The sequence below is a fragment of the Lipotes vexillifer genome, unplaced genomic scaffold, assembly GCF_000442215.2.
Source record: "Lipotes vexillifer unplaced genomic scaffold, Lipotes_vexillifer_v1.1 scaffold328, whole genome shotgun sequence".
Taxonomy (NCBI): Eukaryota; Metazoa; Chordata; class Mammalia; order Artiodactyla; family Lipotidae; genus Lipotes; species Lipotes vexillifer.
In genome coordinates, this window is record NW_006799460.1 from 613,320 (window position 1) to 626,129 (window position 12,810).

The 12,810-nt window shown below is 44.6% G+C and overlaps 1 protein-coding gene across 1 annotated transcript in view; it reads left to right on the plus strand.

Annotated features, from left to right (window-relative positions):
• GRK4 (G protein-coupled receptor kinase 4) overlaps nt 1-12,810 on the plus strand; it is a gene marked incomplete at its 3' end in the record, with an annotated part of 19,788 nt that overhangs the window by 5,961 nt on the left and 1,017 nt on the right. The window contains exons 3-5 of the mRNA XM_007471634.1: nt 2,584-2,662; nt 8,763-8,866; nt 12,246-12,338. Of these exons, the coding sequence (XP_007471696.1) occupies nt 2,584-2,662; nt 8,763-8,866; nt 12,246-12,338 (276 nt within the window). The remainder of the gene's footprint in view (nt 1-2,583; nt 2,663-8,762; nt 8,867-12,245; nt 12,339-12,810) is intronic.

The window sequence follows — 12,810 nt, forward strand, 5'->3', positions numbered from 1 at the left end:
CTGAAACTTTAGAGATACGACTGGCAAGCCTAGAAGTTTGAAAACTATGAAATTCAGCAGCAGCTTAACAGAAGATTGGTAGAATTTAATAGAAAAGCTCTCTTACTTTCAGTTATGTGCACCAAGATTGTGACACCTCCTCTCTCTGCTTTAGCCTGTCCTAGTTACATCAGCAACTATGTATTGACTCCTGTTGTATGCAGAGTACTATCCTATATCCTGGAGTTTTTATTCATTTTTTTCCCTGACACAGCTTTTTAAAAATGTGTATTTGTAATGTATTTTTTCAGAAAACCGTTTGAGGCTCTTGCCAGTTTTGTTGTTTGCTTCCTACCCCCTGGAGCTCCCCAGGCCTCTCCTTCCTGGTACCTTGATGGGATAAGGCAGGGCTGGGAAAGGGGGCAGTCCTGTTTCAAAGTGGACCCAGAGGCAGTAGGGCTGCCTACTGAGTTTGGGACTAGAATGTCGATATGTCTTCATGTGTGGGTTCTAGTTGCCAAGCTGCTGTATTTTAAGAATTTAGGGACCTACAATTCTTCTTTATTCTAAAATGGCTAACCTGCCTTGTTAAAACTCTCTTTTAGGTTCAAATCTTTTTTTTTTCTTTGTTTTATTTTATATTGGACTATAGTTGATTTACAGTGTTGTGTTAGTTTCAGGTGCACAGCCAACTCTTCTGATATTGTCCTACCTGTTAGTTACTAGGTGCTTGGCCTGTTGAGCGGGCCAGCAGGTTTTGCTTTTTGATGATAGCCGTGTGGGTGAATACATCAGGCCTGCCCCTGCCATTGTGCAGCACTCACTGCTCCGACTCTCCTTGTAGTGGGTGATGGCAGGTTCTCTGAACTTCTTGAGCGGAGAGAGGGCACCTTATCCATTTCCCCCCTCATGGCCCCTGACATGGTTGTGTGCCCTGTTCCCTGCTTAGTGTTTGTTGAATGAATTAATAGCGTCTGTATCAGTCCGGGGCCGATGAAAGAAACGAAGGCAGTGAGATATACAGATTGAGAAATTTATTGCAAGGAACTAGCTTACATGACTGTGAGATCTGGCTAGGGAAGTTGGAGATCTGCAGGACAGACCACCAGGAAGGGCAGGATGGAACTCTGCAGAAGTGGGGTGAAGCTGCTGTCCTCAGGCAGAGTTTCTTCTAGGAAGCCTCAGCTCTGTTTGTACGGCCTTTCCACTGATTGAATCAGACCCACGCAGATTACGCAGCGTTAAAGCCAACCAATAGAGACTCTGATCGCATCTATTGTACGAATACCAGCATCACAGCAACACTAGGTTAACGTCTGAGTAACTGGAGATCAGTGCCCGTCAAGCTGGCACGTGTCCAAAGGCCATCACAGAATCACAGCTTTCTTTCCCATTAACTGCCTGCTGTGTAGTGTCCAGAGCTCCCGGAGCTTGAGCTGAACAGTGTGCCAGTCAGCGTGCTGGTGAGGACCATCCCCTGAACACAGAGCGCGGGGCTGGCTCTGGCCGGGTGCTCAGCATGGTGCTCACGGCCCCTGTGCTGGGCCTGAGAAGGGTACGGAATGAGGGACGAGGGTGGACTCCAGCCCACAGCACTTTGTCCCGGAGTCCCCTTCATGTGTTCAGTGGATCAGCTTCCTTGGGTCTTCCTTTCCTCACTTCTCTCTTCAGCTCCATCTGGCTTTTAGCTTCACTGCTCTTCTAAGACCCCAACCTGCAAAATTGGGGCTTCGCTGAGGCCTCCTCGTGCCTGAGGCTCCGGGGCTCTGGACACTGTTGAGCAACTTCTTGTTGAAATTCTCTTATCTAGGCCTTTGTGGTCTCTCCTCTGTTTTCTTTTCTGTTTCTTGCTCCTTGCTTGTCCTTTATGGATGTTTAGATATTGATCAGGTGCTGCTTTTGACTTCTCCGTTTTCTGGCCTGCCTGGTGTCATCCTCTCCTGCGTTCTCTCTCCTGACACCTGTGTGTGAATGACCCCTGCTCAGGTTTCGCCACCTCTGACTTCCCTGGGAGCGCTGCACGCAGGTGTCCAAGTGCCTCTTGGACCCCTCTGAAATGCCGTTGCCTAGAATAGCCCAAGCTGTTTATTTTGTTCCATTTTATTTGGCTGCATTTAATGGCTGAAAATATAGTATGATGTAGAGAGCATTGTGGAATGTATTGCTTTACTACATTATTATTATTTTTTTTTTTTTTGCGGTACGCAGGCCTCTCACTGTCGTGGCCCCTCCCGTTGCGGAGCACAGGCTCCGGACGCGCAGGCTCAGCGACCATGGCTCACGGGCCCAGCCGCTCCGCGGCACGTGGGATCTTCCCGGACCGGGGCACGAACCCGCGTCCCCTGCATCGGCAGGCGGACTCTCAACCACTGCGCCACCAGAGAAGCCCTTTACTACATTATTAATCCCTTAAAAAAAAAAAAGTTTTTTTCCCCTCATGGCCATTAGTTTTCCAAAGAAGAGCTGCAGACACTTGATCAATAGAGCTGCTCTCTGGTTCTTAGGGCGCCAAGTCAATTCCACAAGTCAGAGGATTTTTGAAACACTATGAAGTCCGAGAAGAAGCTTAACTAACATTTTTCTTTTCTCTCGTTGCTGCAATTGGGCGGAATATGAAGTGGCTGCAGATGAGGACAGAAGAGACTGTGGCCGCCTGGTCTTAGACACATTCTTCATTGAAGAGGTGTGTTTTCTTCTGTAGCGTAAAGATTTGTAAATAACTTACTTAAATAATCAGTGTGCATAGCCATCTTTACTTAGTTGGAATAAGTGTGTTAAAATCTTTAATTTCTTATAAATGTTCCTTTTCTGCACTTTTTTGATTCACTGAGGAAATTAATAATTAAATCTCTTGGGAAATTGATTTAAAGAATTTTAAAGTTTCTATGTGTCCTCAAACAGAATATAGGCTTAGAGAATTTTACTTTCCTCTCTTGGACTGAAAATAACATTTTTCTCTTAAAAGCTTTAATGGGTCTTCGTTTTTATACTTTTTGAGTCACTTGGTTCTTACAGTTTAGTGCGTCCCTGAAATTAGAGCTGTAACCTGCTTCCCTCCATATGGCTTGCTTTTTGCAGGCCGTTAGAAGTCCTAAACCCTGGGCAGGTAACTCTGTTTCAGAGTTGGAGGAGTGATGGCTAATATGTAGTGAGGACTGCTCTAAGCCTTGTGCATGTAACACATGACTTAATGCTCACAACAAACCTATGATGTAGGTGTATTATTATGTCTGTTTTCACATGATAAGACTGAAAATCAGAACGGGTGAATGACTTACCGAAGACTACACAACTAGTAAGTACCTGAGTCGGGAATCAAACGTGGAGAGACTGTAGTTGGAGAATAGTGTGGTGAGAATGGGTTCAGAACATTCCGATTGTGAACGTAGCTAATGAAGGTGGTAGGGCCATCAAGGAGGGGGGCTCACTCATAAGAAAGATTGAATGCCAGAGGGAAAGACCAGTGGACTGTCTAGCGGGCCCAAAGATATTCCCACAGCCAGTGCTGGCAGAGATGTGATTCACATCCAAATAGGTTTTGACTCCAAAGCTTGGATCTGCCCCAGCCTCCGGCCTCAATACTGGGCTATAGATCATTCTTTTCAAACACAGGTGTTCACAGCATCTACATATTTGTCGGTACCCCCAGGACACTAACTGGGAGCAATAGAAGAGAAGTTTCCCTTATGTAGTTTGTAAAGTCTTTTTTGTTCACTTCTTTCTCCCTCTTCACCTTTCCTGAAGAAATACTCACACAGCAAGAGAGGTTGTCAAGGAGAAAGACGAAATTTGAAAAGTTATCCTGGTGGATATAGCAAGTATGGAAGCAGGAGGGAACAGCAGACATCCATCTGTGGCTCAGTAGTAGTGAGAGATGTCTCTGGGCAGCCTGAAGATGGTGGTGTTGTTTTTGTTTTTCCTTGTCAACTGGGGGAAGCTATCCTTCTGCCTTACTTAAAAAAAAAAAAAAAAAAAAAAATAACTTAATGAGTCACACCACCATTGTCGTTTTTCTTCTTGTTGTCCTTTCTTTAAAAACAACAACAAAAATCTCTTTCTTTTACATATCAAAAAGGGAACTCCTTTACTCAAATTTCAACACCACCGAATACCTAAAGCCCCTAAAAGTAAGGCAAGACTGTATGTGTTCAGTCTTATATTTCTTTATCCTTTCACTCAGTCATTCTTAGTTTTCTTTTCAAGATTCCCAAATATTAAAGTTCAGCTAAACTTGATTTACAAAAAAAAAAAAAAAAAAACCATGACCAACACCGAGTGTGATTTATCCCAGGAATGCTAAGTTGGTTCAATATCTGATAATCAGATTAACATAATACATTATATTAATAAAGTACAAAAAAAACTCACATGATTATCTCAGAAAAGGCAGAAGAAGCATTTGACAAAATCCAAAGACTCCTTTATAATAAAAGCCCTCAACAACCTAGGAGTGGAATGGGACTTTCCCAACCTGGTGAAGGACATATACAACCAACACGGTCACCTTCTGGTAAAGGCCCTCTTGCTGGTTCATAGCTGGCACCTGCTTGCTGTGTCCTCACGTGGTGGAAGAGGTGTGGGGTGTCTCTGGAGCCTCTGTTGTAAGGACACCAGTCCCATTCATGGGAGCTCCATCCTCATGATCTAAGCGTCTCCCAAAGGCCCTGCCTCCCAATAGCATCACTTTGGGGTTAGGAATTCAACATGTAAATTTTGGGGGGCACACATTTCAGATCATAGCACTTGTATATAGAAAGTCCTGAGTATCTACACACACATTAGGGGAAAAAAAAGCTGCTACAGCTAATAAATGAGTTCATCAAGGTTGCAGGGTACAGGATTACTATACAGAATTCTATTGTGTTTGTATACACTATCAATTAAAATCCAAAAATGAAATTACAGCAATTCCATTTACAATAACAGTAAAAAGAATAGAATAGTTAGGAGTAAGTATAACAAAAGAAGTGCAACATTTATACACTGAAGACTTCAAAACACCATTGAAAGAAAGTAAAGAAGAACTATAATAAAATGGAAAGATATCCTATGTTCATGGATTAGAAGACAATACTGACTTGTAGATTCAATATAATCCCTATCAAAATCTTAACTTCCTTTTTTTTGAGGAAATTAACAAGTTGATCTCAGAATTCATACACATACTAAAAGGATCCAGAATATAACAATCTTAAAAAAGAAGAACAAAGTTGGAGGACTTACACTTCTCAATTTCAAAACTTACTACAAAGCTACAGTAATCAAGACAGTATGGTACTGGCATAAGGACAGACATACAGATCAATGGAATAGAATGGAGAGTCCAGAAACAGTCAACTGACTTACAGTAAAGCTGCCAGCACAGTTCAGTGGGGGAAAGAATAGTCTCGATGAATGGTGCTGGGACAACTGGATATCCACATGCAAAGGAATGAAGTTGGACCCTTATCTAATGCCATATACAAAAATTAACTTCAAATGGATCAAACACCTAAATGTAAGAGCTAACACTGTACAACTCTTAGAGGAAATCTCTAAGGCACAAATCTTAGCTGAAAATCTTTTAGGTGTAAATCTTCATTTCACCTTGATTTAGACAGTGGTTTCTCATATATGACATCAAAAGGACAGCAACAAAAGAAAAAAAACAGATATATTGGACTTCATCAAAATAGTGCTTCAAAGAGCACTATAAAGAAAAATAAAAGGCCACCTGTAGAAAGGGAGAAAATATTTGCAAGTCCAGTATCCAATTAGGATCAGGTATCCAAAATATATGAAGAACTCTTACAATTCAACCATAAAAAGACAACCCAATAAAGATATATATTTTCAACAGACAAGAAATAAGCATATATCTGCAAAATCCACCCACCTCTTCTTCCGCATCAGTGGACTTCCGTATCAGAGATCTCGGTGGCCAGAACTTTAAAAAGCAAGGCACCGGGCTTCCCTGGTGGCGCAGTGGTTGGGAGTCCGCCTGCCGATGCAGGGGACGCGGCTTCGCGCCCTGGTCCGGGAGGATCCCACGTGCCGCGGAGCGGCTGGGCCCGTGAGCCATGGCCGCTGGGCCTGCGCGTCCGGAGCCTGTGCTCCGCAACGGGAGAGGCCACAACAGCGAGAGGCCCCCTTACCGCAAAAAAAAAAAAAAAAGTAAAAAGCAAGGCACCGAGTCATTTGGTCAATTTTCCCCGGTGACTACCTTTTCTGAAAAATAATTCTTGTTCCTTAATTTAAAGCCGCAGCCGATGTCTGTGTCCCGCTTTGCTTGTGTTTAGCATCTGGCCAGTCGTACCATTCCTTAGCTTGCTATACTTTAGCTTACCTTACTTCCCCGCTCACGGGGGACTAGAAGAATTGCTTTTCCTTTCTGTGCAAATACATTTCTATTAATATGAATTGTTTTCTAAGGTATTGAAAAAGGATCATTATTTGGAATAAATCATGAAACAGTCTTAATAGAACTAACCTGCTATTGAATTTAGCTTCAGGAAATTGAGACCTTCGGAGGGGCAGTAATACTGTGGAGAATACTGAGAGCGACTTCTGTAAAACGTGTATTTGTGAAACAAGCGTGGGAATTTAATAGCTTTGTCTTCTGTGGAAATCTTGTCTTGTTTTCTGTTTTGTCCTTGGGCTGGAACAATGTGTATTTGTTGAGTAAATGAGTGAACAAACTTCTTTTCTGAAATGGTGGAGTGAAAGGATCCCTCTTATCCTCACCACAGCCTTGCCGCGTAGGAAGGAACTGGTCTGGGGGGGGAGCATGGTTCACGCTTGGCTCCCCCGCTGGTCGCTGTGGCTGTACAAGAATGTCTGTAGCTCCTTGAGCCTCTTCCGTCGGGTTCTTATGAGGCTAAGTGACATAATGCCTCACTTGTGTTAGGCAATTTAAGTGACAGCTATTAATCATTATTAGTTATAACAATATTATTGGTTTTGAGGGGGGAAACGTGAGTATGCTTGTTGTATATGTCTATCAGTTGTTCAGCATCTTTGATGAAATAGCTGCTTTGATTTATAGAAAATGCAAAGTTTTGCTGTAGTTACTCAGCTGTACCATAGGCAGAAATGAGCGTAGAACGCACTTCTCTTATCTAATGACAAATTAAATGTACCGTTGGACGTGATCTGTGTGTTTTTTTCAATAAATCTGGACAAGATTTTTGCTCTGTGTTTTCTTTTTCCGAACTCCTCTGGATGAGGGTTAAGAGAATGGGACACTGGTGCGTGGGGACATATTGGTGAGAACATAGAGTGATTAGGAAATTGCCTTTCTGGAGGGCAAGTTTGCAATAAATATCAACGTTTAAAATGCGTGTATATCCTGGGCTTCCCTGGTGGCGCAGTGGTTAAGAATCCGCCTGCCAATGCAGGGGACACAGATTCAATCCCTGGCCCGGGAAGATCCCACATGCCACGGAGCAACGAAGCCCGTGTGCCACAACTACTGAGCCTGCGCTCTAAAGCCCGCGAGCCACGACTACTGAAGCCCTTGCGCCCAGAGCCCGTGCTCCACAGCAAGAGAAGCCACCGCAGTGAGAAGCCCGCGCACCGCAACGAAGAGTAGCCCCCGCCCACCGCAACTAGAGAAAGCCCGCGCGCAGCAATGAAGACCCAACGCAGCCAAAAATAAATTAATTAATTAATAAATTTAAAAAAAACCAAAAACAAAAACAAAACACAATTGTACAAAGATGTTCATGGCAGTGGTGTTTGCAGTGGAGAATACTGGCAACTAGAATGGTTAAGAGGAACAGAAACTCATGCTCTGGGAAACCGTGTGGTCATTAAAGAAGGTAGGGTAGCTTTGTAGGATTCCTCATATACTTACAAAACTGTATATATATTTATCCCGTTTCTATGAGGGAAAAATGCGGGTATTTCTGAGTGTGTGTGTTTACATTTTTAATTATGATTAAAAAACCAAAATTACCATCTGATTCACATTGATGGGCAGCCATCACCACCATCCATCTCCTGTGCTTTTTTCATCTTGCAAAACTGTAACTCTGTCCCATTAAACACTAGCTCCCCACTTCCCCCTCCCCTCAGCCCCTGGCACCCACCATCTATTTTCTGTCTCTCTGAATCTGACTAGTTTAGGGACCTCATGTAAGTGGAATCGTATAGTATATCTTTTTGTGACTGGTTTATGTCACTTAGCATAATGTCCTCAAGGTTCATCCAGGTTGTAGCAGGTATTAGAATTTCCTTCTTTTTTTAATTATTATATTTATTTTGGCTCCGACGGGTCTTAGTTGGGTGGCACACAGGATCTTCGTTGCAGCATGTGGACTCTTAGTTGCGGCACATGAACTCTTAGTTGTGGCATGCATGCAGGATCTAGTTCCCTGACCAGGGATCGAACCCGGACCCCTTGCATTGGGAGCACGGAGTCTTACCCACTGGGCCACCAGGGAGGTCCCAGAATTTCCTTCTTTTTTGAGGCTGAATAATATTCTCTTGTCGGGATTGACCACATTTTGTTTATCTGTCCACCCATTGACGGACACTTGGGTTATTTCCATCTTTCGGGTATCACGAATAATGCTGCTGTGAAGATGGGTGTGCGGATATGCCTTGGGGACCCTGCATAGGAATGGTCTAAAGGGGCAGGTGACACACTGAACTCTGGAGAATGAGGCTGGGGTGGAGGGTGAAGGTGGCCCTCTGACCTGTTATTTCATATACTTCATGGCACAATAAGCGTTAGATTCTGTTTTCAGTTGGTAAATTATGAAATCACTAATTGGCACGCATTTGGTCTGTGCTGTCTTAAGAGTTCGGCAACCCCTCTACCAGAAATACCGGCCCACGTCGTGCAGGAGTGCCGACTACAGCTGCAGGAGGACCCTTCCAAAGACATCTTCAAGGAGGGCACTCGGTGAGTGGATTGAGCTGGCCCAGCACACATCCTGGGGCTCCACCCGAGACTGGGCTCACAGCAGCTTCTCTTCAAGTGGGTGTCCTCTCCAGGCGACAGTGGTCCCCTTCACCAGAAAGGCAGGTGAAGAGTGACAACCACACGACATAGTGACACACTGGAGGGGCCCGGTCACGAGCGTGGCTTTGCTGCCCTGGCCCCTCGGCACAGCCTTCCACAGTGATTGTCCTGGGGTGAAAAGAGTCCCAGAAAACGTTGTTTTCACACCTTGGCACTCGCTGAAAATACCTTTTCTGCAGATCTTTGCAATAAGGACAGGAAAATCCTAAGCCAGAACACTTTGGCTGAATTCAGCTTCCTTGTGTACTAGGAAGAAAGAATGGTTTCTGAGGTGACCTGGCCCAAAACGTGGAGTTATTTGTATATTTACACAGACATTCGGCTGTCACTCATCCATTCACTCAACAGATGTCTGTTGAGAGCCTGCTCTGTCAGGACCAGTGTCGGGTTCCTGGGGCTGCCGTGACGAAGTGCCACACACTGGGTGGCTGAGGAAATGGGTGCACCATCTCCCAGTTCTGGAGGCGAGGGGTCTGACATCAGGGTGTCAGCGGGGCCGTGTGTCTGAGAGCTCTGGAGAGGTTCCTTGTTTCCTATTCCAGCTTCTGATGCTGAAATTCTATCCTGACACTGACAAACATGGGCCTTGCACATGACCATATGAGACTGGTCAGAAATTCTGCCTTCTCTGTGCGTAAATTTCAAGACATGGACTTAACAGTTGCTAATCTTTAAACGAGTGTTGATACCCAGGCATCTCTCTGATTTAGTTCATTCGACTGATGACTGTCACTCCCTAGGTGTTTATTAATGGCCATTTGCCATCGGCTATTGCAAGGTGTCGGCTGATCGGAGACTTCAGCACAATACCGTGTATAATCTATAGGAATTTCAGTGTTTTCTGTTATTCTGTCTCACCTCAGTATTGTTACAACCTTGGTTTCCCCCCAAACCTTCTTTTCTCGTTTTGGATCCCAGAATCCTGATGCTGCACAATGAACATACACGATTCCTTTATGCTCTCTGTTTTCCACATGAGGCTGTGGTGAGAGTCAGCACAAGGTGATGGTTAGTGGGGGCCGTCAAGATGAACATGTTAAAAACCAATGCTGAACTGATGCACAGTTTTGTTTTGTTTTTTTTGCGGTACGCGGGCCTCTCACTGTTGTGGCCTCTCCCGTTGCGGAGCACAGGCTCCGGACGCGCAGGCTCAGTGGCCATGGCTCACGGGCCCAGCCGCTCCGCGGCATGTGGGATCCTCCCGGACCGGGGCACGAACCCGCGTCCCCTGCATCGGCAGGCGGACTCTCAACCACTGTGCCACGAGGGAAGCCCTGATGCACAGTTTTAAATGTCATAATTTTTAAAACTTGTGTGCAGTAGGTTTATCTGCCAGACTAGGGCAGTGGAGCAGAGTCTGTTGTTTTTGAGGTAAGGAGTATTGGGAAGTGAAATTGAGATACACTGGTAAGTTGACTATAGTCATTAACCTTATTAATTTATATACATTGTGAAATATACAGATGTATTAGAATCGGTTGGTATTTGTGGTGTTCCTTCATGGAGACACTTAAGTACCTTTATAAAGATGATTTAGCTGAGCTGACAGTGTCAGAATTCTTAAACTGGTTCAGAAAGGCTTGGAGTTGAGCTGCCCACATGATCCCGAGGGAAAGGAGCCCCAGAGGCAAGGCCAGGCCCTGTCCTCACCCCACTAGGAAGTGAGGGCTTGGCCTCCAGGACAAGTTCAGCTCTAGGATTGGTGTGGCAGCATCTCAGGACCCTGTTACACTCTTACAAATTATTGAGAACCCAAAGAACTTTTGTTTGTGTGGGTTATGTTCTTAAGAAATAAGATGACACAGACGTTCCACTATCCTTCAGAGCAAAGACGTTGTCACCTATCTTGTGGTGTCTGGAAAACCCTTCTGTGAGAATGGGGTTTTAAAAAGGTAATTCATGTCTTAGTACTATTATAGATATAGTTTCATTCCTGAACACCCCCTGAAAGGGTCTCGGAACCCATAGGGATCCTTGGAACACATTTTGAGAATCACTGTGCTATAACATTGGTCAATCCAAGAACATCCGAATAACCTCTTTTTTGCAAAATCGAGTGAAGCAAATTAAATGACTTGCTCAGAATTCTGTCCCCAGAGCCGCCTCAGTTACGATTCAGTAGCAGCTTTCCGGGCGGCTGTGATCGCTCCCACCTGGACTCTGCCGTGCCCGGGACATGGCTCCTTTCTCTCTCCATCGGGGTGACTGTGCTGCAGCTCAGACCGTCTGCCTCCGCCTCCCGGCCCAGGGTCAGTGTGCTGCAGCCCCCCTGGTGCAGCCGTGGGAACCCTGGTGACACCTGGCTCTTAGCAGGCCGCTGACTTAGCCATCTTCTTGATCAGCCGTCAGAGCCTTCAGGACGGCCCGAGGTGACGTTCCCTCCAGCGTCAGCACAGTGACCGTCACTCAGCGGATACTCACTGAGTAAAGAGCCATTTTAAATGACAGGCTGCATTCTGTCCCTCGTCTACTCGCCAAGTAAAACTTGTATTACTACTATAATAAATCATAAATAAACATCAGAAGCATGGCCAATTGCATACAATTTCTTCAAGAAATGTGTAGCATAAAATAATATATTGAGTGCTTTATTTATTTATTAAAATAAATAGATTTATTTATTTATTTATGTTTGGCTGCGTTGGATCTTTGTTGCTGTGTGCAGGCTTTCTCTAGTTGTGGCGAGCGGGGGTGTGCGGGCTTCTCATTGCGGAAGCTTCTCTTGTTGCGGAGCACAGGCTCTAGGTGCACAGGCTTCAGTAGCTGCGGCACGTGGGCTCAGTAGTTGTGCCTCGTGGGCTCTAGAGCGCAGGCTCAGTAGTTGTGGCGCACGGGCTTAGTTGCTCTGCGGCATGTGGGATCTTCCCGGACCAGGGCTCGAACCCGTGTCCCCTGCATTGGCAGGCGGATTCTTAACCACTGTGCCACCAGGGAAGTCCCTGAATACATTTTAAACTCTTGTCTTTCTACTGGTAGATTATTTTTATCAAGTAATTATTTCACTAATATTCATATACATAAAAGGAACCTCTGACTTTGGGAAGGTAAATTGATTTTATTTGTTTTGAATTCTTGCCTTCATATTTTTACTGGTAGCATTAGAAACTAGTGTGGAATTCTGTAACTGCAAAATTCAATGTATTGAATTGTGTGTAATGATTCCCTTTCCCATATCCAGTGCCCATTTATGCACTAAATCACAGTTGTTTTCATTTTGTAATGCAACAAATGTACATAATTGCATAAAAACTTTTTCTAGAATTGTCCATGACTATTTTAGTGGAGAATCATTTGAAGAATACCAAGAAAGCTCATATTTTTCTCGATTTTTACAGTGGAAATGGCTGGAAAGGTATGTTCTAATTTAAAATTCAGTAAAAACAAGTAGTAACTTCCATTACTGCATACTGATTGATGTATAGTTTTCCATCTGCCAAAATACTATTGGAAATCTTGGGTTGTATGTGGCATTTTTTTTTTTTTTTTTTTTTTTTTCCTTGCGTTATGCGGGCCTCTCACTGTTGTGGCCTCTCCCATTTGCGGAGCACAGGCTCCGGACGCGCAGGCTCAGTGGCCATGGCTCACGGGCCCAGCCGCTCCGCGGCATGTGGGATCTTCCCGAAACGGGGCACGAACCCGCGTCTCCTGCATCGGCAGGCGGACTCTCAAGCACTGCGCCACCAGGGAAGCCCTGTATGTGGCATTTTTGTACAGAAATTATTAATATTCATTACACAATTTCTTTGGATCCAGTGGACTCTGTTTTCTCTTTTTTTTTTTCTTTTTTTTTTCTTTTTTTTTTTTCGGGAACTCGGGCCCCTCCC